This window comes from Hoplias malabaricus, unplaced genomic scaffold (assembly GCF_029633855.1).
Source record: "Hoplias malabaricus isolate fHopMal1 unplaced genomic scaffold, fHopMal1.hap1 H_3, whole genome shotgun sequence".
NCBI lineage: Eukaryota > Metazoa > Chordata > Actinopteri > Characiformes > Erythrinidae > Hoplias > Hoplias malabaricus.
Genome location: NW_027101326.1, coordinates 440495 through 467008, shown reverse-complemented (window position 1 = coordinate 467008; position 26514 = coordinate 440495). Strand labels below are relative to the sequence as shown.

Here is a 26514-nt window from a genome sequence, read left to right as displayed (position 1 = left end):
TGACAGCTTGAAGTCTTTTGTGGTAGTTGTGGATGAGGCTCTTTATTTTGTCAGATTGTAAAGCTGCCCTTTCTTCTTCGCAAAAAGCCTCCAGTTCCTGTAAATTCCTGGGATGTCTTGCATTAACTGCGCGTTTGAGCTCTCCCCAGAGTGGCTCAATTATATTGAGGTCAGGAGACTGAGGTGGCCACTCCAGAACGTTCACTTTGTTCTGCTGTAGCCAATGCCAGGTCGACTTGGCCTTGTGTTTTGGATCGTTTGGATCATTTTGGAATGTCCAAGTACGTCCCATGTGAAGCTTCCGGGCAGATGAGAGCAAATTTGCCTCCAGTATTTTTTGATAACGTGCTGCATTCATCTTTTCCAAGTTTCCTGTGCCTTTGTAGCTCACACATCCCCAAAAATCTATAAAAGTTTGGCTGGGGTTTGTAAACTTTTCAGCACAACTGTAATTCCATAGTTCCTAAAACATACAACCTTTATAGGCAGCATGTGTTATTGTGGGGAACTGCAGTTCTCCCTGGTTTGTTTACCTTTAGAAGCTTAGTGTATTTTAAGGTGGAACAGTATGTTTGAAGAGAAAAATGACTGTTGTTAATACATGGCTAAAGTTTGACTTGTCGTTAAGTCTTATTCCTGCTCCATATGTGTGTAATATTGACTTGCTTTTGCAATTTCAGATTATTTAGGTAGGAACCCTGTTTAAAATCGGGAGACTGCTTACAAACGAGTTTCTGTGGTAATTCACACAGTGAATAAAAACTTTCAAACAAGCTAAACTTCAGCCACATACAAACAACAGTGTGTTTTTCAGTGTTTGGAGTGCTTTGCAGGTTATTAAACAAATAGAATCAGGTATGTGCTGCTTAACTGAAATGAAAACCTGCAGCCACACTGGCCCTTTGTGGATAAGATTGGTGACCCAGGCTCTAGGGACAACAATCAGGGCCCTAAAGAAAGCGGCCCTGTCCAGTGTGATCACCTACTATCCTATAAAACAGTGAGGGACTGCACACTGTTATGAACTGCAGCAGCTCCCATGTTCATTCTCGTCCAGCATGCTCTTCCCTATAAATGAAATGCAAGGAAGGAAGTATGGTGACATTCCTCACTCTTGTTTCAGAGAGCCAGAACCAAAGCACAGGTTATTAATGGCTGCTAAATCTGCCTGCACTGCCTGTGTGCGCGCATGTTCCATGCAGACCGATTCTGATCGGGTAGTGACAACCGTCAAACAACACCTAATAACCTTGGATGCCTCATCAATTCATTTAACAACATCTTACACTCTCTTCAAAATAGATAAGGTAGAGGTACGTTATTGTCACTAAAGGTACAAACAGTGTAGATGTATCTTTAAATCCAGTTTAGTTCCCTAAAAGTAGATTACATTTTGTTCTCCAGAAGGAGAAGTGAGTATTTGTGAGATCATTATAGAACTGTGTAAAATAAAAGAAATCAACACTATTTTAAAATGTACAATTAATTATGTTCCCTAATTAAAGGAATGTAAAATGTAACCTTGAGAGTAGTTTTACAGGCTTGAGTTATGTTGAAAATTCAGAAAACTATCAAACGTTGTTTAATGAAAAACTGCAATAGCTGGGATCGCAGGGACACTAGATATGATTCTGTATTTTTGCTCCTGAACTAACCCTAGAGTTGCAGAGTGTAATTTATTGCAACAATATCCTAAAATCAAGGGCAAGGGATGGATGTAGTTTCCTACCCTCCTCTAAAAGTTATATAGTGGAGTTTCTGCCATACTAAGCTGAAAGTAGCAATGACAGGGTCCTTTCTCCATATTACAGATCAGTGAAGCATCACAATAATGTAGAGGTTGTAATTTTAAGGTAAAATACTACCTAGTGTCCATTTTAAATAGAGTCTATGCAGTAAAAAGCATAGAAAGTTTTAAAATGTCTTTTGGGCATGTTGACTGATAGCAAAATAAAAAAAAAATAAATCAATGAACAAGAAAGAAGTAAGGAGTAAGGAGTGATCTGGATATGACCTAAATCGGGCTGTAACTTTGATACATGACTTTAAGACTGGTGTTCGTCATCAGGATCCAAAGAAATATGGTCCTATATTACAGAATTAAGATGCAGTATATCAAGTCTGCTTGGGACATAAGAATTTCCTCTGCTTTGGACGTGTCCCCAACATTTGGAGTTTTACTGAGCATGTGTAAAGGCGAAGAAGCTTGGAATATACAGGTGCTGGTCATAAAATTAGTATATCATGAAAAAGTTGATTTATTTCAGTAATTCCATTCAAAAGGTGAAACTTGTATATTACACTCATTCATTATACATGGACTGATTTATTTCAAGTGTTTATTTCTTTTAATTTGATGATTATAACTGACAACTAATGAAAACCCCAAATTCAGTAGAAACACTGGCCGACTGAAAAGTATAAGCATGTACAGCACTCAGTACTTAGTTAAAGTACTTAGTGTTATATGAGAGCCCAGGTTGTGCTGATGGTGGCCTTCAGCTCTTCTGCGTTGTTGGGCCTGGTGTATTTCATCTTCCTCTTCATAATACGCCATCGATTTTTTATGGGGTTAAGGTCAGGGGAGTTTGATGGCCAGTTAAAACAGGGATACCATGGTCCTTAAACCAGGTACTGGTAGCTTTGGCACCGTGTGCAGGCACCAAGTCCTGTTGGAAAATGAAATCTGCATCTCCATAACGTTGGTCAGCAGCAGGAAGCATGAAGTGCTCTAAAACTAGAAATAAACCTACAACATCAGTACCTGGCCACAATAATGCTCTCCTTGCTGAACGCCATCAAGTCAGCACTGAGATGTTCCAAAATCCCTTTAGAGACCCGTGATTTCAGAAAAAATACTGGCACAGGTGTCTACACATTTTGGCCTTGCAATGCATTAAAGTGATTTTCTCTGTGCAACGTGTGTGCAATACCATCCTCTAGTGGTAGAAACATTACTTACTATAGTGCTTACTCACTGGAGTCAGGTTAGGACAAATGCTTTCCTGTCTCATCAAGTCTGGTTTGTTTTCATAAACAATGTCTTGGAGGCATGAGACATGATGATCCCCTGGAGCAAAGCATAATCAAGAGAATATGGGGTAAAAAGAAACAGGGAACAATGAAAGAATGCATTTCTGACACTGCTCCCGTATCTGAGGGTATGTGAGGTCACCATGATGTAATTTGGAAGACATTTCCCCTTTTTTCAGGATACAGAATTATACACCTCGTCACCTTGTAGAAATAAGTCTGCAATATGAAATTGTGAAGTAATAATCACTGGTTTTAGAGCAACTAGAAATATGCACTTGTGGGGAACTGAATTTCTGGAATGGAATGTTTGAGGAGAAAAACAAACATGTTTTCTGGAGTGACGAATCACGTTTCTCTGTGTGATAACCCAGTGGAGAAGTCTGGGTTTGGAGGTAGCTGTCTGACTGCATTGTGTAAAGTTTGGTGGAGTGGGTTTATCGTGTGGATTTGTTTTTTAGGAGTTGGCCTTGGCCCCCTTAATTCCCCCTTAAGGAACTCTTAATGCTTTAGCATACCAAGACATTTTGGACAATTTCATGTTCCAACATGACTGTGCACCAGTGCACAAAGCAAGGTTTATATAACACCTTTGGGATGAGACTGCGAGCCCAGCCTTCTCGCCCTACATCAGTGTCTGACCTCACAAATTCACTTCTGGAAGAATGGTAAATTCCCATAAACACTCTCCTAAACCTTGTGGAAAGCTTTCCCAGAAACGTTAAGGCTGTTATAAAAGCAAAGGGTGGGTCAACATCATATTAAACCCTATGGATTAAGAATGGGATATCACTTAAGATCATATGTGTGTGAAGGCAGATGAGCGAATACTTTTGGCAATATAAAGCTTATTCAGGACCAGTGTCTAATCCAGCTTCCACCAAAAATCCGCAGAGTTTGCCCGCAACATAGACATTTCCAAATGGTTTGCCCACAGTCTTCACAAAACATTTTCTTCTGAAGTTATATAGCTTAATAGTAAGGAAGTTTGGGCTACGCTACTTGCTACTAGACATCAATTTAATTGTATTGTTTACTAGGATTTTTAAATAATGAACACCAAGCAAGTATTAAAATAAAGTAACTTTTTATGTACACTATGCCCTACTGCAGACAGCATAGTAAAACAAAAAAGGTGCAGTATGCTAAATTAAGCAGATATTTACAAATAAATATGCAGCTTTAATCCATTTACTAGAATACAAATACAACACAATTTACCGGGAAATTATTAATAAAGCAGTATTTAAAACAAATACGTAGCCTGTAAGTAAGTTTGCCAGATAAATCCTGATTGTGCACTGAGTGAAGAGGAGGTGGTGGGTTTTCATTGTGAGTGGACACAGTGGACTTAGCCAAAATCACATCTCATTGTCAAGAAAATTGTTCAATAATAAATGAACAAAACATATAGTTTTACTCACATAAAGTATACTCAGGGTTACGACTGCCGGAGTGAGATTGAGTGAATGAGAGAGTGAGTTGCTTCATGTAAAAGGTCTAACCTCAGTGTTTCAAAGGACAATACGTAGAGAATTTTAATGAACATGAATGAGTGAGTGTTACATGGCAATCTCATGAAGTGCTTTGCACCTAATATTGTTCATACTACAAAAAAAGATAGGAAAAAGTTCCCTTCACTTTTGGTTGTTCTACAGGGTGGGCCATTTATATGGATACACCTTAATAAAATGGGAATGGTTGGTGATATTAACTTCCTGTTTGTGGCACATTAGTATATGGGAGTGGGGGACTTTTCAAGATGGGTGGTGACCATGGCGGCCATTTTGAAGTCAGACATTTTGGATCCAACTTTTGTTTTTTCAATGGGAAGAGGGTCATGTGACACATCAAACTCATTGGGAATTTCACAAGAAAAACAAGGGTGTTGCTTTTATCGTAACTTTATTCTTTCACGAGTTATTTACACGTTTCTGACCACTTATAAAATGTGCTGCCCATTGTGTTGGATTGTCAATGCTCCTGAAACAACTGATACAGACTGACCTAGCATTTCTCCTGCGGTGTTGTTATCAGTGTGTGAAGAGTGAGAGAAGAGGGTTAAACTGACAATCCAACACAATGGGCAGCACTTTAAACACATTTTATAAGTGGTCAGAAACTTGTAAATAACTCATGAAAGAATAGTTAAAACCTAGCACACCATTGTTTTTCTTGTGAAATTCTCAATGAGTTTGATGTGTCACATATGGCCCTCTTCCCATTAAAAAAAAACAAAAGTTGGATCCAAAATGGCCACATGGTCCTGAAAAGTTTACCCCCTCCCATATACTAATGTGCCACGAACAGGAAGTTAATATCACCAACCATTCCCATTTTATTAAGGTGTATCCATATAAATGGCCCACCCTGTAGTTTTCATCACTCACTTCACCACAGCATTTCAGAGATAAACCAGATCACAGATAATAGGTTTATTTCAATTAATGTTGTTGCAAATACATACAAATCTTGCCAAGCCACTGACCCGGTCCAAGATTTAAATCAGCGTATCTATTTACTTTTGAATCAGAGCAAGTGGAAGAAACCCATGTAGACATCAAACTCAGATAATGACACGAGGTAGAGATTGCACCCACAACCCCATGGCAGCCACTCTACCTCCACTTTAATAAAATAATAGTTTTATATTCCCTTTCCATAAAATCACTCCTATCTAATAACCACCCTATTATAAATTTATTTAAAAAAGGCTGTGTAAATGAGCAATGTTATCATCATTTATCAAAAACTAACCAGAGATATCTCTGTCACATTAGAGGCTAAAATTTTTACAGCAAATATTCCTTTGTAAATATTATATGTGATGTGTTAAACAGGACTAGACTGCAGCATTTATACAATTTTTGATTAGGACAGCCATTAGGTTACACATTTTACCAAGAAAATTCCAGGGGAGCATGTGGCTTCTTCCAGAATCAAAAAGTAGTATATGGGAGCCACAAAATTAAATTGATATTTCCCCTATGATCATAGATTTTGGATCTTGGGATTTGGAAGACATAGGTTAGCTTGACTTCTAGGTGTTGTAATTATTTAGTGATGCCTTACAGGCTGGTTAACACGCCATCCGTCCTCTAATCTTTCGTTAATGAGGTTCCCTGGGGTGTGCTGGGACGCTTTGTAGCTGTGTTCATTAGATAATATTCTCATGTAAACTTCTGCCAGTAGTTAATTTGGGAAGGCCAAAAAGTGTGACTTTTGTTGTGTAGGAGTTTTTTTTTTTTTTTTTTACTTAGACTACCATGATTAATGAATCTGGCAAACTTTCTGAATCATTAAAAAGCTACAATATATTATGAGCATGCAAATCTGAACGTAGAGTTTATTAGTAACACTGCCTTGAGAACCTTTCTGACAGCTCTCTTCAAGTGAGGAACAAAACAAAATCGTATCTATGCATATGCTATTGTTACTTTTAGCAGCTTGTAAAAAAGCAGTTTATTGCTTTTAACACAGCCCTGCTGCTTGAAACACCTCTGAAGGCTGTGCTGGGGTCATACTATCAATTAGACCGCTGGTAAAATTGACTTGCGTACACTTCAGGTTAAAAAAATGAAATAATTGTCTTATGGCCACTGTGTGTAGTATATGATAGACGCTTATAATAAAACATATTTATTATTTTTTTATTTGAAAAGTTGACGACGGAGTCGGACAGTCACCTCCTTTGATCCTCTAGTGCTGGCGTCATTTCCGGCTGACAGTTCGCATGCTCAGTTTGTTTGTTTGCTTGCTGCTGTTTAGTACTGTTCCTGAGCTTTTTACTTAGTCTTTTAATACCACTACCATTTTATTGTTTTCATATTAATAACTTCTCTCAATTAATAACTCCTTCTCTCCTGATTATGGCGACCGCGGGGGAACGATCTCTCTCCAGGCTCAGCACGGAGATCGAGCAGTTGGGCCGTCAAATTCAGCGTCTCCTGGAGAAGCAGACGGAGCTCCAGCGGCCCCCTACCCACCTACAGACGAGGATGTGAGGCGTACAGCAGGCTCTTCGCACTCCACTCCTGACTCCGGGTTTGGTGTGGCACTGTTGGCGTCGACCACTGGGAGTGTTTTCGGGAACGTCCTGCCCTCTACCGCCGGGATGGGCTTCACCCTAGTCGTCTAGGTTCTGCAGTTCTCTCTGGGAACATCGAGGATGTTCTACGCCAGGCTTGACTAACCACACCCACCAGCACAAACCAGGCAAGTAGATTACACAGCGAACAGGTAAGTGATTTTAAGGATACACTTACAGATAATGGCCATTTGTTTGCCCATAGTAAGGGTATAGCTACAAAGCCTGCTTTAAAAAATATAAAAATTTGTTACAGTATCAAGACTGTGTCTGTCCCCCGAATCAAACTTAAACCCAGAAAATATCTAACAGCGTGCCCCAATAACCTAATCACTATTAAACCATCAGAAACAGCGCGTAGTATCTTCCCCTCAGACCTGAGTCTGGCCTACTCAATATAAGAGCACTTAACTCTAAAGCAGACCAAATCCACATAAAAATGTTCCAACTTCTTAGACAAAGCTTCTCAGGAAACTCGAGGCTTGTGCGACAAACACTCTATAAATATTTTCCATTTCAGACGAATGTGAATGAGCAAATCTTTGGCCAATTAGTGTAAGAGAGAAACAAGTAGATTTTAGTTAAATTGCTTCTTAATAGGAAATTATTATAAGAATTGCAGCCTGTATTGAGCTGTAGGGACCAGTGAGGAGTTTTAACCTTATATAGCAGCCCTCTAGATATTTGTGATCAAAATTTCAGCAAAGGCAGGATCAGATTTCTGAAAGGCCGTGAGCAGAATGCTGTCAGGAGCTTTATCAATGTCATCTGTTCTTTCAAGGATCATCAAATGTCCAGGCAGTGGAAGAGTTCTGAAGTTCAGCCTGAGCTAAGGAGGAAGAAATCTATTGAATTATATATATCCAGTGACAGTTCTTTTCAAAACTTTCATTTGTATCTTAGCATCACAAGGGAACTTTTTTACTCAGTGTTGTCAATTACCTTCCATCAAGGCTGTGATCGTGTATAAAATATACTGTAAGAATCCATAATAGATACTTGTTTTTGTTTAATTTGACATTTTTCCCTTCAGGGCCTTGTTTAAAGGTGAGATACTCTAAATAAGAACAGCAGAGTCAAAGAGAAGGGTAACATTTACTTCACATGACAAAGCAAATTGAACTATGTATGTACACGGCGTTCTAATAACGATGGCTTTATCGCCCTCTCCTGGAACCTCTACCTTTCCCTCTTCCAAATGTTCCTCCTTTCACTTTCTTACGCACACCACTTGACTGTTCAGCATCATCACCATCTTCCTCTACTCCTCTTGGCCTTTTCCTCTTCTCCCCTTGCTCCTTCATCTCCTGCAGAAAGACAGAGGGTTTGTGGATTAATCTACTTTATTTAAAAATGGGTTGAACAAAAAGGTAATGAACAAAGTAATTGTCAGTAAAAACATTAGCATGACATTTCCATAAGTTTAACTAAACTACAGCTCAGCCTAAAAATGTCTTTCATAGCTCACAAGATTTAAGTACAAAACTATGAAAAGAGACGTACCATACGGGCAAATCGTTGGGCTTCACTCACTCTCTCCACCAGCATCATCACTTCTTCTTCTTGAGTTGGGAAGGCAGGAAGTTTCTTTCCAATCAAAGATTCAATACGCTGGAAAAGCTCCACATCGTACCTGGAAACCGCAAAATACAGAGCCGTGAACATGGGCTTAAGTGTTTGGTATGTTGTGGTAAATTCTCACGTGTTTAACTGTCAAGAATGTGACTTTTAGGTCAAATAAAATATGACTGACTGTGTTACGAAGGTGATGGATTTCCCTGACCGTCCCGCACGTGCCGTTCTTCCCACACGATGAATGTAGTCCTGGAAGAAAACAGTATTTGTATATTTAACAGACAATTTACAAAAACATTCTGATGCATACAGTTGTACAAACATTACGTACTGATGTCGTGTTATTTTATTTACTCTTGTAATTCAGAATGGTATTGGGTTTACTAATTTCAGTTCATTTTGAACTTTTGTTTATTTTTGTAGCATTTTCTGTCTACGTTTACTTTCATACAGTTAGCCAATTTGAGATAATTTCCTTTTTAAGTAATCAGCAAAAAGAAGTCAATATCACCCACCTCTGGAGCAAGAATACAGTGAAAAGCACAAACTGGGATGAGTATATAACGTTTAGAGTTCTGTCCATTGTCTAAAGAACTCTAGATGCCTTTGCTCTGCCGTGAGACCGACATACCAGACCAACATTTTTTTTTTTTACACCAGGGCTTCGCAAAAACATTAGATACCTCTCCAGAACGCAAACAGACTTCAAAGCCAAGTGAAGACACATTAAAAATGTGTTTTGATTAAAATCATGAAGGTCGCCTGTAAAAGAGAGTAAGAGAATATGCAGTCTTACCTTTGAGTGTGTAGGAATATCAAAGTTGATCACACAGTCCACGTGAGGAATGTCCAGTCCACGGGACGCCACATCAGTAGCCAGCAGCACAGAGCGGGATTTTGACTTAAACTTATTTAAAGCTCCCAGGCGTTTATTCTACACACACACAGTTAATATACCATTAATCATCATACTAAACTGCTACTGCACTGTGGTGATCTACATTTGGATTTCCTGCCATTCAAGCACAAATTGAGTTTTACAGCTTTGTGATTAGGAAACTAGGTTAATTTAATTAATAAATAAATTAAAGTAAAAGAAATTCAATAACAAAGCTAACACCTTGCTCACTTGCTTTTTAAAAAGATACCACTTTGTGCAAATTCAGTGCAGCCACAGTTTTTATTTTATTTACCTGGCTCATTTGCCCATGAAGTGGGATAGCAGTGATGCCCAGATTTCGGAGGAGTAGTGCCACTCGCTGTGCATTATTACAGGTACCGGTGAAAACCATAAAGGAGTTGCCTGCCAGCTCATTCAGGATCGACACAAGATAACAGTCCTGTAAAAGAAAGATGGTAAACAACAGCAAAAATAATAATAATACTGTGGTGATCAAAATCACTGTTCGTTGCATTTTTCATAATTTAATAAATGTATTTGTTTTAATCTGGCACTGGAACTTGATTTTTTCAAGCAACACGGCAAGCTGCTCCACAATGAATGAAAGCCTGTGACCGCATGTGGTTCTGGTGAAGGCTGAATGGATGACCCTTGGAGCTTTTTCAAAGGAAGATGGAAGAATTCCAAGAACACAATTTCTAGAATATTTAAGCCCCCAGCCCCCAAACTATAACAGAATAAGTACTAAATGTACCCTTGAGGGTATGACCAAAGTCACCAGTTTTCAGTGCAGGTGTTTGTGCATCTCACCTTGTATTTGGCAGGAATGAATATATAATACTGCTGTAGGTTTTCCACTGTGGTGTATTTGGTGGAAACGGCACATTTTACTGGGTCTTTTAAAGCGGCTCTCTGCAATTTCTGAACCTAAACACCAGAGAAACAGTCAAGGCAAAGGAGTGTTAGACTGCATTTGATAATACCTCACTGGACTAAACAAAATGTATTTTATTGAGCAGTTAATCTGCAGTTTCACGAAAAGTTGAAAATGCCATTAAATTCTTTTACTTGTTTAAAACGAACACAATGTATTTTTTTTTTTTATTGTCGTTGATGTTCCTGGGGCTCCCTCTAGTGTACTTCTTTATTACAGCACTATGCTGAAGTCAACAGGGAGGGGGGTGGTTTCCTACCCTCCTTCTAAAATCACAGTGCAGATTAGAAATGACAGGGGCTCTATTCTCCCTATCACAGGTCAGTGAAGCATCACAATGATTTCAAAGCTGTAATATAAAGGTAAAAATAGTGTTCCTTAAAGGCTAAGCAGCAGCTCTATGAAAGAGTCAAACAAATAAACACAGTGGAGTTTGAGTTCCTAACTTGTGTTTATTGAGAGTCAGAAAACATGTTATTTCTTACTAATTCAAGGAATAAGGTTTAAAAGACCGTTGGACCGTTGATAAGAGTAAGGTGCTCAGTTACGATCATTGAGCTACGTATCTCAGATTTGTAATATATCCATTTATCTCAGAATGGCATTTTCAGTTGATCAGTAGAATATAGTGAAAGTGGGAGATAGACAATGTATACGCATTAAAAGACTGGTACCTTTTTAGTCATTGTCGCAGAAAAGAGGAATGTGCGTCTGTCTCTTGGAATAACCTTTAAAATTTTATCCACCTGTTGTTGGAGAAGAGAGAGAGAAAGAGATATTAATTGTTCATGACACTGACTGCAGCAAGCGCAGCATGAGGCTTATGATTTCTTATTTCTTAGTTTTACCTCAGACTCAAAGTCCATGTTGAGAATTCTATCTGCTTCGTCCATCACCAAAAACTTTAACGCTCGTAGATTAAAACCTTTGGTGTTTTCCAGGTGATCTATCAACCTGCCTGGTGTTGCTGAGAGAGAGAGAGAAACAAATGTATCCATGCTCTTTTTGTAATGAAAACGACAGTGTCCCAAATTAAATAAATAAACTGTTCAATAAATACTTCTCCCACACAGCCTCTTACCAATTACTACATGGGGTTTCTTTGCCAGCACGAGTGACTGCGACATCATGTCAATTCCACCAACAACAACAGCTACAGGAAGACAAGATGAAAAACACAAAATCAGAACAGTGATGGCAGTATCATGTTATTCAAAAAAGGAGCCACCTGAATGTACCATCCACTCATTTTATTCATTCATTCATTATCTGTAACCCTTATCCAGTTCAGGGTGGCTGTGGGTCCAGAGCCTACCTGGAATCATTGTGCGCAAGGCAGGAATACACCCTGGAGGGGGCGCCAGTCCTTCACAGGGCAACACACACACATACACACATTCACACCTACGGTCACTTTTGAGTCGCCAATCCACCTACCAACGTGTGTTTTTGGACTGAGGGAGGAAACCGAAGCACCCGGAGGAAACCCACACAGACACAGAGAGAACACACCACACTCCTCACAGACAGTCACCCGGAGGAAACCCACGCAGACACAGAGAGAACACACCACACACCTCACAGACAGTCACCCGGAGGAAACCCACGCAGACACAGGGAGAACACACCACACTCCTCACAGACAGTCACCCGGAGTGGGAATCGAACCCACAACCTCCAGGCCCCTGGAGCTGTGTGACTGCGACACCACCTGCTGCTCCACCCCTATCCACTCATTTTAAGTGTATAAACTGTTGGTGTTAATGGGGCAGTCATGGCCTAATCGTTAGAGTTCGACCCCCACGACCAGCAGGTACATTCATGGCTGAAGTGCCTTTGAGGAAAGTACCTAACCTCCACAATTCTCCTCGGGTGCTGAGGGTCACTGCTTCGGGTGTGTGTTTTCCCTGCCTCTAATCACTAGTGGGAGTGTGAACAATAGAGAAGCATGAGAATCTAGCCTGGGAGAGTGATAAGTGGCTGGCAACTCTGTGCCTTTGTGAAACTGCACTGAGGACCCTGTTCTACACTGCCCCAGTGCACCTAATGCCAGCTAGTTGGGAAAAAAAAACCCATCTGACTCGGACAGTGGGAGAGCCTGCATGCTGCTTGAAGCTTGAACACCAACAGTAAAGTCAAGGGAACGACAGCAAGTTTAAGAATATGACCACATTTAGTCCAGAAACCTTATTACTGAAGAGACCGGTGATAATGTTACATTACAACAGTCCCCCTAATAAAATACACACATCCCAGCATGGCTTTACAGGCTGAGGGCACTGGAAGGGTGTGTTTTTTGAGGTGAGTGACATAAACAAATTAATTCCCATCCAACTCAAATACAATAGAAGGAAACTAAAAAACAAAAGCCTGCACCATTCTCTCAACTCGACTTCAGAGCACATTCATCATAAAACATACAGATAACAGTTTGAACAAAAAGTGTGAATGGTTTTAACGTCCTTTAGATGTTACACTACGTTCACACGCTCCACAATTACAATGGAATAAGGTACAATTATGTTTCATAACTTAAACACTAGAGATGCATCCTTTATAACCCTGGTGAGAGTTGGGTATAAAATTCTTTGACAAAAAAAAACAATACAAGCTTAAGTTCCAGTACCGGTTTTGACTCCAATGCTGGACCCCAAAGCCTCGAACTGCTCAGATATCTGGAAGGCAAGCTCACGAGTGGGTGTGAGAACAAGTGTGTGGAGCCGCTGCGGGTGGGACAGCAGATTCTGCAGGATCGGCAACGCAAATGCGCCCGTTTTACCTGAACCTGTCTCGGCCAATCCAATCACATCACGTCCTGAGGTGAGTAAAGAGAGACAAAGTGAGGGTGGGAAAAACAACACGGACCAAGCCAAGCAGAGAATATACAGCTCTTAAATACAATACAATAAAGAAAAGAAACAAGGTCAATAGGTCTTATGAGCTCTGAGCTGTTACAGCAGCGCTTACCTTCCAGCGCCACTGGAACGGCCTCTATCTGAATTTTGGTCGGACTCTTCCAGCCGAGCTGATCACAGGCTTCACACAGCACTTCTGTTATTCCCTACAGCAAACACAAACATCATTACACAACTGCTACTTTATAGAATATCAGAACCTAAACTGCCTGGAACAACACAAATATCCCAATACAGGTACATGGATAAAAGATGGGCTTCACTAATATTTATTAAGAATAAAACATGAGCAAACTGACTAGTCACATCAGCACTGAAACCTGAGTGATGAGACAGAAAGACAACTTAAAGTTCACTCATTCATTATCTGTAACTCTTATCCAGTTCAGGGTCACGGTGGGTCCAGAGCCTACCTGGAATCATTGAGCGCAAGGCGGGAACACACCCTGGAGGGGGCGCCGACTGGCAACACAGGGCAACACACACACTCACACCTACAGACACTTGAGTCACCAATCCACCTACCAACGACACAGGGAGAACACACCACACTCCTCACAGGCAGTCACCCGGAGGAAACCCACGCAGACACAGGGAGAACACACCACACTCCTCACAGACAGTCACCCGGAGGAAACCCACGCAGACACACAGAGAACACACCACACTCCTCACAGACAGTCACCCGGAGGAAACCCACGCAGACACAGGGAGAACACACCACACTCCTCACAGACAGTCACCCGGAGCGGGAATCGATCCTACAACCTCCAGGTCCCTGGAGCTGTGTGACTGCGACACCTACCTGCTGTGCCACTATGCCACCATACAACTTAAAGTGAAATATGAAAATCATAGGAACAATAATAAATATAGACTGCCAGGTCAAAGGTCACAGTAACATTGTACTAGTTGGACCCCTGACAGATGTGGATAGAGGTAGTTAAGCAGGGCACGCCTGTGTAGGGCTCCAACAACTAATCCAAATCCATTTTTCATTTTAAAAAAATTGCCAACGAATTTCACTATTGATTAATTGGACTACTGTTCATACCAATAAATGTTCAATCAATTAGGAACTATGGGCATGCAAACCCAGGGGGAGTCTACCCACTGTAAATAAGTAGTGTTTATATATTTACATGAACATAAATCTGAAGTAGTGCTGTCTGCTTGCTCTCACGCGTCTCTCTCAATTTTCGAACAGGGGACTAACTAAACAATCGAACAGAAAAGTGTATAGAGAGAGAGACGTGTCTGTGTGTGTGTTAGAAAATATGCAGAGCAACAAATGAAGTAGATTCTGTAAGAATAGAACTACAAAGACCACTTATTTGATACTTGGGGCTGACAAAATTTAACAACGTCTGCAAAATATTAGAACGCGTGACTTTGTTTTCTTAGTTAGCTTCATAAATACACTCAGGAGCAAAACAGTGTGAGAGTAGCACTGACTCGATAAGCACATTTTAATAACAGTAGAGAAAGATAAACCGAATACTTTTATTTAGATTAGTTCTTACCAAGTCTTTAAAGGTGTGTGGCTTTTCTACTGTCTCCTCTCCGTCGCTGTTCTCCGCCTTTTCTTCGTTTTCAGAGTTTGTTTCTGCCTCGTTCCGCTCGTGTTTCTCCGCCATGGTTCCAGCAGCGTGTTCTGTGATCGACTGCGCATGTGCGGAAACCATATCAAAGGCTTCTGGGAAATTGAGTTCATGAGCGTTTCAAGGAGAAATTCCTTAAAAAATCATTCGTCGAATGTTTGAACAACGGTAAAACGTTACAGTCAAACGTTTTTGTTTTGATTAGTTTCGGAATTTAACAATAATATAAAAAACATTCACACACATTTTAAAGATAATTTCAATCTAGGTTTTAATTACTAAATAACAATATTAAAGGTGAAAGAAAAAAACGAACTACAAATAATTTATGCTACGCCTTTTTTTAAATTTAACCCGTTTGTTGATTATACCCTTTAAACCTTTTCTGTTCATCAAAATTACTTTTAGGAATTGTTTACAAGACACACACAACACTCTCTGAAACTACATTTACACTTTGAAATATTCAGCCATGAGGCTCACTGGTTGTTTTGTGCATTATGTCGTCTAGAATATATTAATTAGGGTGACCAGACGTCCTCTTTTACCAGGACATATCCTCTTTTTTAGACTTAAAAAAATGTCCGGCCGGAATTTCACAAACGTCCGGCATTTTGTTTTTCTAGAGCTTACTTAGAACTTCGAGAAGTTTCGTTCACAAACTAGTCCCGCCCTCCCCTACTCCAATTGGTTTTCTTGAGTGAGAAGGGGGCGTGGTGAAGTAGCCTAAAACCTTCTGATTGGACGGTGTGACTGTAGAGCTACCGTTATTGGTCGATAACCTTCTCTGTAAACATTTAATTGGTCAGTCTGCACGTCAGGGAAAGCTCATGTACCTACCATCAGCTCGAGCAGTTATGTCGAAACGTAAATGTAAGTTCTCGGATGTATTAAAAAAAGAAATTCCCATGTTTTGTGTAGAAAATAAAGGTGTAAAAGACCTAAAAGCACACATAGGTTTAGCTAAGCATACAACGGCAGCACCCCCACCCCGAGACGTGTCCTATTTTTCCCCATCTCGGATTTATTAATATTAAATTAAAAAGTAATTAATTTAATAAAATCTTACAGGAAAGTTCAGCTTAAACCAGAAACACACTGGTTTCTTACTCAAACATACTGTTCAGCCTTAAAAGAAAAAAAATAATCAGAGAATGAAACATGAGGAGTGAGCCGTGAGGACTGTTTATTCAGACACAAATTTATCACACTGCTCCTCCAAAACCTCTGCTTACATAAAACACTCAGACAAACTCCTTTTATAAAAACACTTCAGATTATTTAGTACAGGGAACTGAAGCAATGGATGCTAACACAGAAACTGAACTTCGACATTTATGAATGTATATTTTCACACCTAGACTTTCCTGAAAATACCAGACTGAAGCCTAAACTTCTCATCTTGAATCCTCTTCCACCATTTCTGCCCCCGATCTCAAAGAAGCCCCTCCATTTCTCTCATGAAAGCCTCATAGACTTGATCCTTGGTCTTCATATTTGGCGGGTTGGGATTTGCTCCAGGCTGCGCAGGTGTTGCAGAGACAGTTGTCTTCTGCCCTGGCCCTACCCTCTCCTCCTCTCTCCTGCCCACTCTTTCAGGTGCTGCCCCCTGCTGACCTGCACGGTCCCTGCGCACCCTCAGCGCCGTAGGAACAAAGCGTGTTACTTCTGCCTTTGGCGTGATTATTTGTGGTTTTGCAGAAATGGTGGCACCCCCTGCCTGGCCAGCTACACCAGAGTGAGCAGGCACACTGGTGATGTTGGCTCGTTTCTCTATGGTGTGGGCATGACCTGCTGGGTTGGGGGGTGTGGGGCCAGTGCCTGGAGGGGGAGGAACCTGCAGGGGAGATGGGCGGATTGACATAGGGAGAGAGGGAGGGGGCATAACAGAGGCCGTGGTTTGACTGGTCTCATTGGAGGAAGACGGGGCTTTCTGACGGGGAACAATGCTCGGTGGGGCACTGAGCACACTGGGGTTAAGAGGGGGTGGGAACAGAGAAAGTGGTGGGGCTAAGCGAGGAGGACCAGAACGAGGAGGAGGAGGAGGAATACCTACAGTGTGAAGAAAAGAAACAGCAGTGTTAAAAGACAGCAACCATTTTTAATGCTGGATTATGACAAAATCAAACCCTAATCTTCATTCACTCTAAAACCTGCCTCGAAATTCTTCTGGTTTGTGCACTTTAATGTCAGAAGTACATTGTTGTACAGTGTTGTATTTTCTAATCTGCACAAAAGAAGTTGTATAAAAAGCAGTTTTGAAGCAGCAAAAATCAGGGCTTCCTCTATGCAGGCTCCGACGGAGCAGAGACGGAACAGAGCGCCTCATAGGTCACACAGCAGGAGCAATAGAGCTATTCTTTGGAGCACATGCTTCAGGCTGTCTGGCAAATAACACCCTTCAAATCTTTTAACATCTTAGGCCTTTGGTGCTTTAGGCCACCAGAGCAGTGAACTGCTAGCCTTACTGTATTTTACAGTAATGAAAAGCATGGAATAACTATTGTGACCAGATAACTCAAAGTGGAAGTGCTTTGGGGAAAAAAGATAGAGGTTCTGTCTCTTTAAAGAAATATAACAGTCTGTAAAAATTTGCATGGATATTAAACCTATGCAACTTATGTGTAAATATATATACCTGGTGGTGCAGGGGGTGGGAGTCTGGGCGGAGGTCCTCTTGGTGGTGGTCCAGGAGGCATGCCAGGTGGAGGGCCAGGCGGGGGGCCAGGAGGGCGGCCAGGAGGAGGGCCAGGGGGTAGCATCCGGGGCATCGGCCCTCTCAGACCACCTGGCATACCAGGAGGCCTCAGGAACGGAGGAGCACCTAAGAACACGAAGTGCCATGTTTAATTGTACTTCAGCAAAACAAGTTATAACTCTGTTAATCAAGAGTCTTACTTAAGTATCAGTGGTAGGCAAAATACCACAAGGATTATGTATTACAGCACCAGTCTTTCTGGTATGTACTCAAAACACATGCTGAAACCGGTGGTCTTTTTATATTCCGATTTTTGTGGGAGCTAGCAGCCAACATGGTGCGCATCATTGTGCCTTGGATGAAATGCAGACTTAATTATGTTGCTTTTCCACTGCATAGAACCTACCAGACTCAGCTAGCCTCTTTTGCTTTTAAACTAGCCAAATCTGTTACCTGATCGCTGGTACAAAGCGAGCCATAAACACTGCAGAGCGCTGACTGACCAGAGAGACTTATCAATCACCACGAAATGCAGACCTCCAGAACAAACTAGCCACTTGTATAAGGTCCTGCAGTGGTTACATTTGGTTTTTATTCAGCTCAAAGCGGTAGCTCATAAAATCATGCCAAGGTGTTTCAAACGCTCCTTGGATCGTTAGCCGACAAAAAAATCTCCAGCGAAATCCAGATGCTGCAACAAGGAAAACTCTGCTACGAGACCTGGGGAATCTGTGACAACTGGGGCGTGGAGCCGTGTTCCATCCAAAAAACAACAAAGTTGCCCTAACCACTATTGTGGATTTAAAGCCTGTGGTTCCTGTTAGAGAGGGATTTTGGACGACACCATCTACATTTGGTAGGGGCGCAGGGCTGGTGGACAAGCATCAAGATGTGTTGTACCAAGTTGAGTAAAGCCAATGCCATGCAGTAGAAAAGCAACAATTAGAGGTTTCAGACTAACATCCACTGGGACACATCACAAAAACAAACCTTAACCCCACCTTTCATTCATTCATTCATTACCTGTAACCCTTATCCAGTTCAGGGTCGCAGTGAGTCCAGAGCCTACCTGGAATTATTGGGCGCAAGGCGGGAATACACCCTGGAGGGGGCGCCAGTCCTTCACAGGACAACACACTCACACATTCACACCTACGGACACATTTGAGTCGCCAATCCACCTACCAACGTGTGTTTTTGGACTGTGGGAGAAAACCGGAGCACCCGGAGGAAACCCACGCAGACACAGGGAGAACACACCACACTCATCACAGACAGTCACCCGGAGCGGGAATCGAACCCACAACCTCCAGGACCCTGGAGCTGTGTGACTGCGACACTACCTGCTGCACCACCGTGCCGCCCCCACTCCTTTCCACAGTGGAAAATTTGCTTCCTAACATCCATGAACAGCATTGCTCCAATAACTGTTACAGTCTGCAATAAATCACTGTATCTTTCAGTGCTGATACATGGCTCAATTGCTGAGGTAAGAATTGTAGTTCATTTATCAGTTATATTTTATATATTTTTTATAAATATACTTTTACATTTTATATATTGTTGCTCAGTTTCCTCTGATAAGACTCTATGGCATTTATAAAACGATGGGTCCTTAAACTCACCTCTCTAATTATTCTTGTCACTCACCTGGAGGAGGTCCTGGAGGTGGTCCTGAAGGAGGTCCTGGTGGCCTCATTGGTGGAGCAGGAGGTGGTCCTAAAGGAGGAGGACCTGTGATTGGTGGACCTTGCATGTGAGGGAGTGGCTGCTGTGCTCCGACTGGTGCAGATGGTGGAGGTGGTCTGGGCAGAATTTGTTGAGTTTGAACGTCTCCAGGGGGGCCAGCATCTTCACCGTCTGACTGCTCACTGTCTGTATACTCTTCTTCCTCCTCGTCTTCCTCTTCCTCAGGCACAGACTGGCCTATAAACACACACCATATTCACTCAGCGGCTTATATAGCAACAACCAGACACTGTTCAGAAATTATAAGGTCACTGAAAATGTGTCATGTACATAAATATATAAGAGAATGTCTAGTATTAGCTTTAAGCAGATTCTGAGTAGCTTCTTTAGTAGAAATCCTTTAATTAAAGTTAAACAGAACATAGTCTAGCTGATAATTTCCACCTCTGTCTTTGCATATTAGATAATTAGGCAACATTACTGAAGAGGCAGTGCTTTAAGCTGAATATCAGCACAACTGTGATTCGGTTATAGGCTACAGGCTACGTTCCAAAGATAATCACTGCTGTGTTCTAGTTAAATCTGGAACCGTAAGCCTATCAGGACATTTGGACCAATTTAAAAGTGAAGTTTTTTCCTCCCAGACCCAGACCATATGTAAAATCTCAGAAGTCACCAGTAGCTTACAACACAGATTCTCAGTCACTGGAGCACAGTGCATGTGTGTTCTACACTTCTACAGTTTCGTCGCAGGTCACCTCTCAGTTAAAACCCAAGCTAGCTTCAGGGTTTTTTTCCCCTGAGGTTTTTGCAAGCACCGTCACGTCTCTACTGATGCTGTACTGTTCATGTTGCCATGGTGGAAACACTGTCAATCATTCTGTGATTTAGCCTGCCCTCGTAGTTTTGAGCAGGCAGAGGATAAAGATTTTTAGGAGTCTTTTAAATACTATTAAGCTGCTTGATTCTATAAAAATACATGTGCTTATTCTGTGGCACCTTTAATGTTTAAAATCGATGTACATTTCATGAACTTAAAATAACTGGACAGTGTCTAAATGTTGTACAAGTTGTTAGACATGCTTTTAGGTCGAATTTCAAAGTTGTAAATGTAGTTTTTGTTTTGAATCAGTGTTCTATCCTTACTCAGACTTGACTTTGAGGTGCAGATGTTATCAATAAAAACTATATGCAGAACTGAACAAAGCAACTGAGCTGTCTGCAAAATTCTAAGGTTTTAAACAGAGGATGAGGAACATACAGAAGGTAGGAACGTGTACCATGTCACACTTATAAGCAAAAATACCTTTTCCTGCTGCAAATACTAGTATCATACTATTATAAATGTTAATGCACATTGCACCAGCAGTAAAACAGAACAGAAAATATAGTGCTAGTGTAGTTTTTTACACTTGTGCGAGAGTACTCAATACTCTGTACTCAATACTCTGTACTCTGTAATCCACTGCAGTCATATACTACAGTGGATTACACATATGTCTGTGTGTGTCTGTATGTGTGTATACCTGCCATCCGCAACATCATGGCTTGTAAAGGAGTGATAGCTTTTGTCTTCTTCACAACTCTGGTCTTCTTTCTTTTCACAGGCTGTGGCATATCAGCAAAACGTACAGTCCGGCCTAACAGCACAAAAAACATTAACATTATAGGGTCACATTAAAGGCCAAGTGATATATATATGTAAAATACATACACTCGTATTCTTTCAATCCAAGTGTTTTCTCACCTCTCTCTCTCTCCTCGTCTCTCTCTTCGTGCCGTTCTCCTAAGTTTCTTTTGTCTAGAAGGTCGTCCCTTTCTCCTTCACTCTCAGAGTCACTCTCGTCTTCTCCTAGATCTGAGCCGCTGTCAATGTCTCGCTCTGTGGTGTCCATAAGTTCAGGATCAGCCTCCACTTCTAAAACACACCCAATAACATATTCAAGAAAATTTTACACTGAGTGTTAATGAAGTAGCTGATTATTATCAACATAAGCTTGAGATATTGTATGTATATTGGCTCACCGACTCTGCGATTGCCATAGAGCTGCAGTATCTGAGGTGGTGGGGGTCCCGGTGGAGGTCCAGGGGGTTTGCGTCCTGGCGGTAACCGAGGAACCCCAGCAACCGCTGCTGACGACAACGCAGTCCCTTTACTGAGAGACAAAAAGTCGATTTTTCATCTTCAGCTTCTTTTTAATCTGTACTCATTCACATCATTTATCTCCAATCATTAAGAGAGAAATATTAACATTTGTAAAGGTTGTTTTTGTTAATTAGCAAAAGGTTAGATCATGTTTATGGCTTATGATTAAGAACAGGTTAACATTAGAACGAGAATCAGGTCTAGGAGATGAACATCTTGACTAGGGTTGGGTGGTATAATGATAATATCGTAAACCGCTGTATTTAAAAATGTGGACGGTATCTCAAAATGAGGGCGGTATTTATGATGCGTGTGTGGTGTACGGTGTCAAATTTCTGTTCTGTTCAAATTTCCCCCCCCCCCCCCCCCCAACTCCTCCTCTTCCTCCTTTTCCCTTCCCCCATTTATCCAATGTATATAAGGCCCTTCTAAAATATTTGGTGTTAGACTGGATTGGGATCAGACTGAATTGGGTACAGAATGAACTGACTATAGACTGAACTGGTGACAAACCAATGACCAAGCTGTGCCCATGCTTTTCTGCATGCACGTGTGGAAACTTCTGAACCTCCAGTTTCCAAATTTCAGATCGTCCTGAGATGGAATGCAATCACCCAGTTGTACCCATACATCACCCTGTGCGTGTGTAAATAAACTCCAGTCAACACCAAACTCCAGTCTCCTGACTCTTCAATGCCGAACACCATCATCGAAGACGGCCGTTGAGGCAAAAGGTGGACTTTTATGGTTACAAGCTCTTAAACTGACAGACTGGACTGATGAAAGCATCCAACAATCTCATCTCTGCAGTACACTTTTCATATCAGGCAAGGTTTTTCACCACCGTTTATCACACAGCAAAATCAATGATGTACTTAACAGTAAATCAGTGAAAGCAGCATCCACAAAGCTGGCATTCTCAGCTGTTTCCTAATGGTAAATACCAAAGGCAGGACGTCAGTCCATAAAAAATGTTTCTTTTGTATACACACTGGGTTTTTCCACAAGCTGTACGAAGATGTTCGGCCACTGTAACTTTGGCCATTTAGTTCCTTGACCCACTTACCCAACAGTGAGTACAGGTCAGTAAACCTCACCCATTACTAAGAGTTAGCTTATTATCTCTTTCACTCGTAAGCTAATAAAATAACTAGACAAAGCATCCGGATTAGCCATATTCCCATTTTCTTACACCTGACACTGCTATGCCCACAAACCACATTTCTGTTTGCAAACAAAAAAATGGTCTATTAGCATTATTTACCCAAACGCTGAGGTTTTCTTCAGGATGGATGGTGGCTGGGCTCCAGGCAGCGGTATGTCCTGGATGAGAACACTGGATGGAGCATGGGGCATATCTGGCAGGGGAATGCTATCCACCTCCACAGACTCAGCATTCTAAACACAAAACAGACATATGGTTCAATTCACAATTCCTCTATGATGTGGCTCTGTATAGCTACAGCAACACAGTAAGACCACAAACTAAACAAAAAGGTCTTCTGTGAAGGCTGAGAAAATGGTCAGAGATCTTTATACATATTGCCTTCAAGTTACATGTTAAAATTATTAATTTCAATTATTTATTTAGTATTTTTGTGTGTGTTGTCATTAGGACTACTAATTTGTGACCTTAATAGTTTAAGAAAATTGCTGTTTATCCCCAACAACAAGGTAAATGTCAAATGCATTTTAAGGAGTCACAGCCACACCAACCTTGACAGAGTCAAAGTACAGCGAGAGCTGGCCACGTTTAGTCTCATAATCCAGTTCCAGTTTGCGCAGTTCTTTATAAGTCTCAGGATTTTCTCTCTCATAAAGACGAACAATCCTCTCAAATGTTTCACGCAGCTTCTTCCTTTTATCACGGAGAACTTTATCATTCAGCAATGGCTGCTGCACAGGGTTAAATTCTTAAAGAGAGGAAGAGAAAGAGTGAAAAATAAACATAAAAGAATATACATATACTGTACTGGCAGCACATAAATACACAAACACATGCAGCCCATACCCATTTCGTCCAGTTTCTCCATGTCTCTGATAATCTGCCTGGGGTCTTTCATCTTCAGCACAGCTGCTCTCACCATCATCCTCTGCTTCTTGTTCTATCACACATTAAAATTAAATATGAACTCCCCTGCTATACACCTATATGTTTCTCTTGATTTAAAACAAACCTGTTGTTGATTTTTACCTTTTTTAGCTCCCTTTTCCTGGCCTCTTTTCCTGCAAGCACAGATAGTACAGTGATTGGTAAAACTTGCTGGATGTGCAGCACAAGTTCTTGGCATTTGGATATACGAGATTAACCTTCAGAATACTTCAGAACAATTCACCACAACCCTCACTACTTACTGAAATGATAGACTGAGACATGAGCACTCATATGATTCAGCAGGAAAGGCCATGGGTGTCATGAAGCAGTAAATATGGGTTCTTGACCAAGTTCAAAGTGACATTATGTTAAATCCTATGCTGAAAAGCAGGGTTTTTCACCAGACTGATGCCGTGAAGATCATGAGGTAGCTAAGCATGCGCTGAGACATTTTTAATGACATTGTTTTTAATTTTCTTGTACACGTACATTTACAGTTAACATTTGATGATAACAAGTGACTAGAGGGGACTAGCTCCACCCTGATTGGTCTAAATTGCTGTTTGTGATCTGTAATCCAAACAAAACCTGGTAAAAAAAGTGCAGCAATATTTCCCGATGAATCTCTAGCACTCAAAACCGAGCACAAGTATGTCAAAGACTTACGGGCCTGGTCTGTGGGGTTCATGAACTTCCCACTCTTGGTGGAGGAGGTGGATCTGCGACCCATGGTTGCTTGCGTTCACCTACAACACAAACACAAGAGTGTGAACCCTGAAACAGTCAACATTTTATGATTTTGTTTGAAATTGTAATGCTTATATGATTTTAGACACACAAAAAAACCATAAGCTTTGTCAAATCAGCTGGTGTGATAGAGCTGTTATACAGCTCATAGTTTTAATAACTAAAATCAAGTGAGGCTGTTTAAATGGACAAGGAGTTTAATAACAAGGAGATCATGTAAAAATTTTGGCTGATCTGTGCAAGTGCCTCTGCAACAGACTGCTAACCCTCAATCACCTTGAGTAACTAAAGCAGACTTAATTTATCAGCAACATAACCATCGCAGTCATTTATATTTAAAAAATGGCAAATTATATATATATATTTCAAATAATAAATTCAGTAAACAACTCTAAGTACTCCAAATTTTGTTATTATAAGCAAAAATATATTGCTGCCTCACAAACATGCCCTACACATCTATAGATGAGAACAGTTAGATTTAGGTTGGAATTCTTGTTTTGACCTTAGATTGGTCCATTTTAATACATTTTAACTACTAGTTAAGAACCTCTACAATTTGTTGTCTTTATCCCTTAGAGACTCCCTTTTGGCCATGTTTTAACGTCCCATATTCAACCCAGTGTTACGGGGTAACATCAAATCTCTTTAATGATCTTAAAGGCTCTAATATTGCCAGTGGTGGTAGTAACAGTGGTAGAAAGCTACAGCGCGCGTTTCTTGAGATTTTGGTTCATGTTCATTGTGTTAACTGCTCTGTGTGAATCCTAAAATAAGTTACGTTATCATTGTTTGCTTTATAAGCCCCAAATACACCACGAAATCCGCTGAATTATATTATAACTGCAAAAAACTCACTAATAATTACAGTTCTGTGTTTTGTGTTGTGTTAATTTTGTTACCGTTGTCCGTTCGCAGTGTAAATCGATGTCAGAGCGGCTCTCTGCCGCTGAGGTAAATGAGCTCCTCACGCTGCAATCCGCAGCTGTTTACTATCTGCAATTCTGTTGATTTATTCAGGATTTGGGCCTTAATCTGAGTTTATTTAATCGTTAGCGTTAGCTACAGTGCATTTTGCGCGAGCCGCCATCTTGAGTTCCCGCCTTCTTCTTCTACACCGAACAGAGTCGATCCTCCGTTCACCAACAGCGCCACCGTCCGCCACGAAAAGTTCAGTGTCCAAATGTGCAGCATGAACATAATGTTGGTTCTATCACCCTGCCTAGGAACAACGGGTCTCATATATATATATATATAATTTTTTTTATAGAGGAGTAGGGCGTAGTTTCAGGGCTACATAGCCCTTCAAACATTATTTTTTTTAAAGGCATAATCCAAACGGGCTGTTATCATTGCCTTTTAAATCACCTGCAAGATGGCCGTTAAAGAAATTTACAAATATGTCAGTATTTACACCTTAAAAACTATGATACCCAGGTAGTTTACGTGTATTTTGGCCAGATAATAACAGTTTAATGCTGGTTGAAGTACCGGACCATAAATGCACGTCTCTGTAGTTAGCGAGCTAGCATAATACAGTACTTTACTTTTCCACCTTAAATAGTGATACCATTTATAGAGTGACCAGACGTCCTCTTTTACCCGGACATATCCTCTTTTTTAGACTTTAAAAAATGTTCGGGCGGAATTTCAGAAACGTCCGGCATTTTGTTTTTCTAGAGCTTACATAGAACTTCGAGAAGTTTCGTTCATAAACTAGCCCCGCCCTCCCCTACTTCGTTTGCTTTACTTTGCTTTGCTTGAGTGAGAAGGGGGCGAGGTGAAGTAGCCGAAAATCTTCTGATTGGACGATGTGACTGTAGAGCTACTGTTATTGGTCGATAACCTTTTCTGTAAACATTTAATTGGTCAGTCTGCACGTCAGTAGTCGCCCACCCCCCCAAAAGGTTACTTTATTGAACAATGTATAATGCACATAAAAACACCTGCAATAGTTACTAAAAGAATATTGTATCAGCTTATGTGGTACACTTTTTTTCATGAATGAATAAAATATATATTGCTGTATAACTTATTTGCGAAATATAAAAAAAATCACCCATTTTTTTATCCTCTCTAGTGGATATGCCTAA

At 40.9% G+C, this 26514-nt stretch overlaps 2 protein-coding genes across 2 annotated transcripts; both read right to left on the bottom strand.

Moving 5' to 3' along the window:
- Nucleotides 1-8215: 8215 nt before the first annotated feature.
- Nucleotides 8216-15126, bottom strand: LOC136686057 (probable ATP-dependent RNA helicase DDX47). Its single transcript, XM_066659544.1, has 12 exons — nt 14969-15126; nt 13498-13591; nt 13157-13345; nt 11612-11683; nt 11379-11497; nt 11205-11276; nt 10407-10523; nt 9889-10035; nt 9492-9629; nt 8874-8944; nt 8624-8753; nt 8216-8427 (listed from the first exon to the last, which is right to left on the bottom strand). Exons 1-12 carry the CDS (start codon nt 15080-15082, stop codon nt 8278-8280), a joined length of 1413 nt encoding a protein of 470 aa, XP_066515641.1. The 5' UTR covers nt 15083-15126; the 3' UTR covers nt 8216-8277.
- Nucleotides 15127-16236: 1110 nt separating this feature from the next.
- LOC136686051 (WW domain-binding protein 11-like) lies at nt 16237-25606 on the bottom strand. The gene is made up of 12 exons (XM_066659532.1): nt 25324-25606; nt 24341-24420; nt 23774-23805; nt 23591-23684; nt 23296-23492; nt 22844-22977; nt 21459-21589; nt 21181-21351; nt 20960-21073; nt 19395-19670; nt 17685-17870; nt 16237-17098 (listed from the first exon to the last, which is right to left on the bottom strand). Exons 2-12 carry the CDS (start codon nt 24402-24404, stop codon nt 16482-16484), a joined length of 2016 nt encoding a protein of 671 aa, XP_066515629.1. The 5' UTR covers nt 24405-24420; nt 25324-25606; the 3' UTR covers nt 16237-16481.
- Nucleotides 25607-26514: the final 908 nt, after the last annotated feature.

Bases quoted from the DNA above. Each gene is read 5' to 3' on its own strand.
- LOC136686057 (XM_066659544.1), bottom strand. From the start codon at position 15,082: ATGGCGGAGAAACACGAGCGGAACGAGGCAGAAACAAACTCTGAAAAC. The intron at 13,592-14,968 runs GTAAGAACTAAT...TGTTTGCTGTAG, and splicing joins CACACACCTTTAAAGACTTG to GGAATAACAGAAGTGCTGTG. The intron at 10,036-10,406 runs GTGAGATGCACA...TTTCTTTTACAG, and splicing joins TCATTCCTGCCAAATACAAG to GACTGTTATCTTGTGTCGAT.
- LOC136686051 (XM_066659532.1), bottom strand. From the start codon at position 24,404: ATGGGTCGCAGATCCACCTCCTCCACCAAGAGTGGGAAGTTCATGAAC. The intron at 23,685-23,773 runs GTAAAAATCAAC...AATGTGTGATAG, and splicing joins GGAAAAGGGAGCTAAAAAAG to AACAAGAAGCAGAGGATGAT. The intron at 21,590-22,843 runs GTAAATAATGCT...TTTGTCTCTCAG, and splicing joins AAGAAAACCTCAGCGTTTGG to TAAAGGGACTGCGTTGTCGT.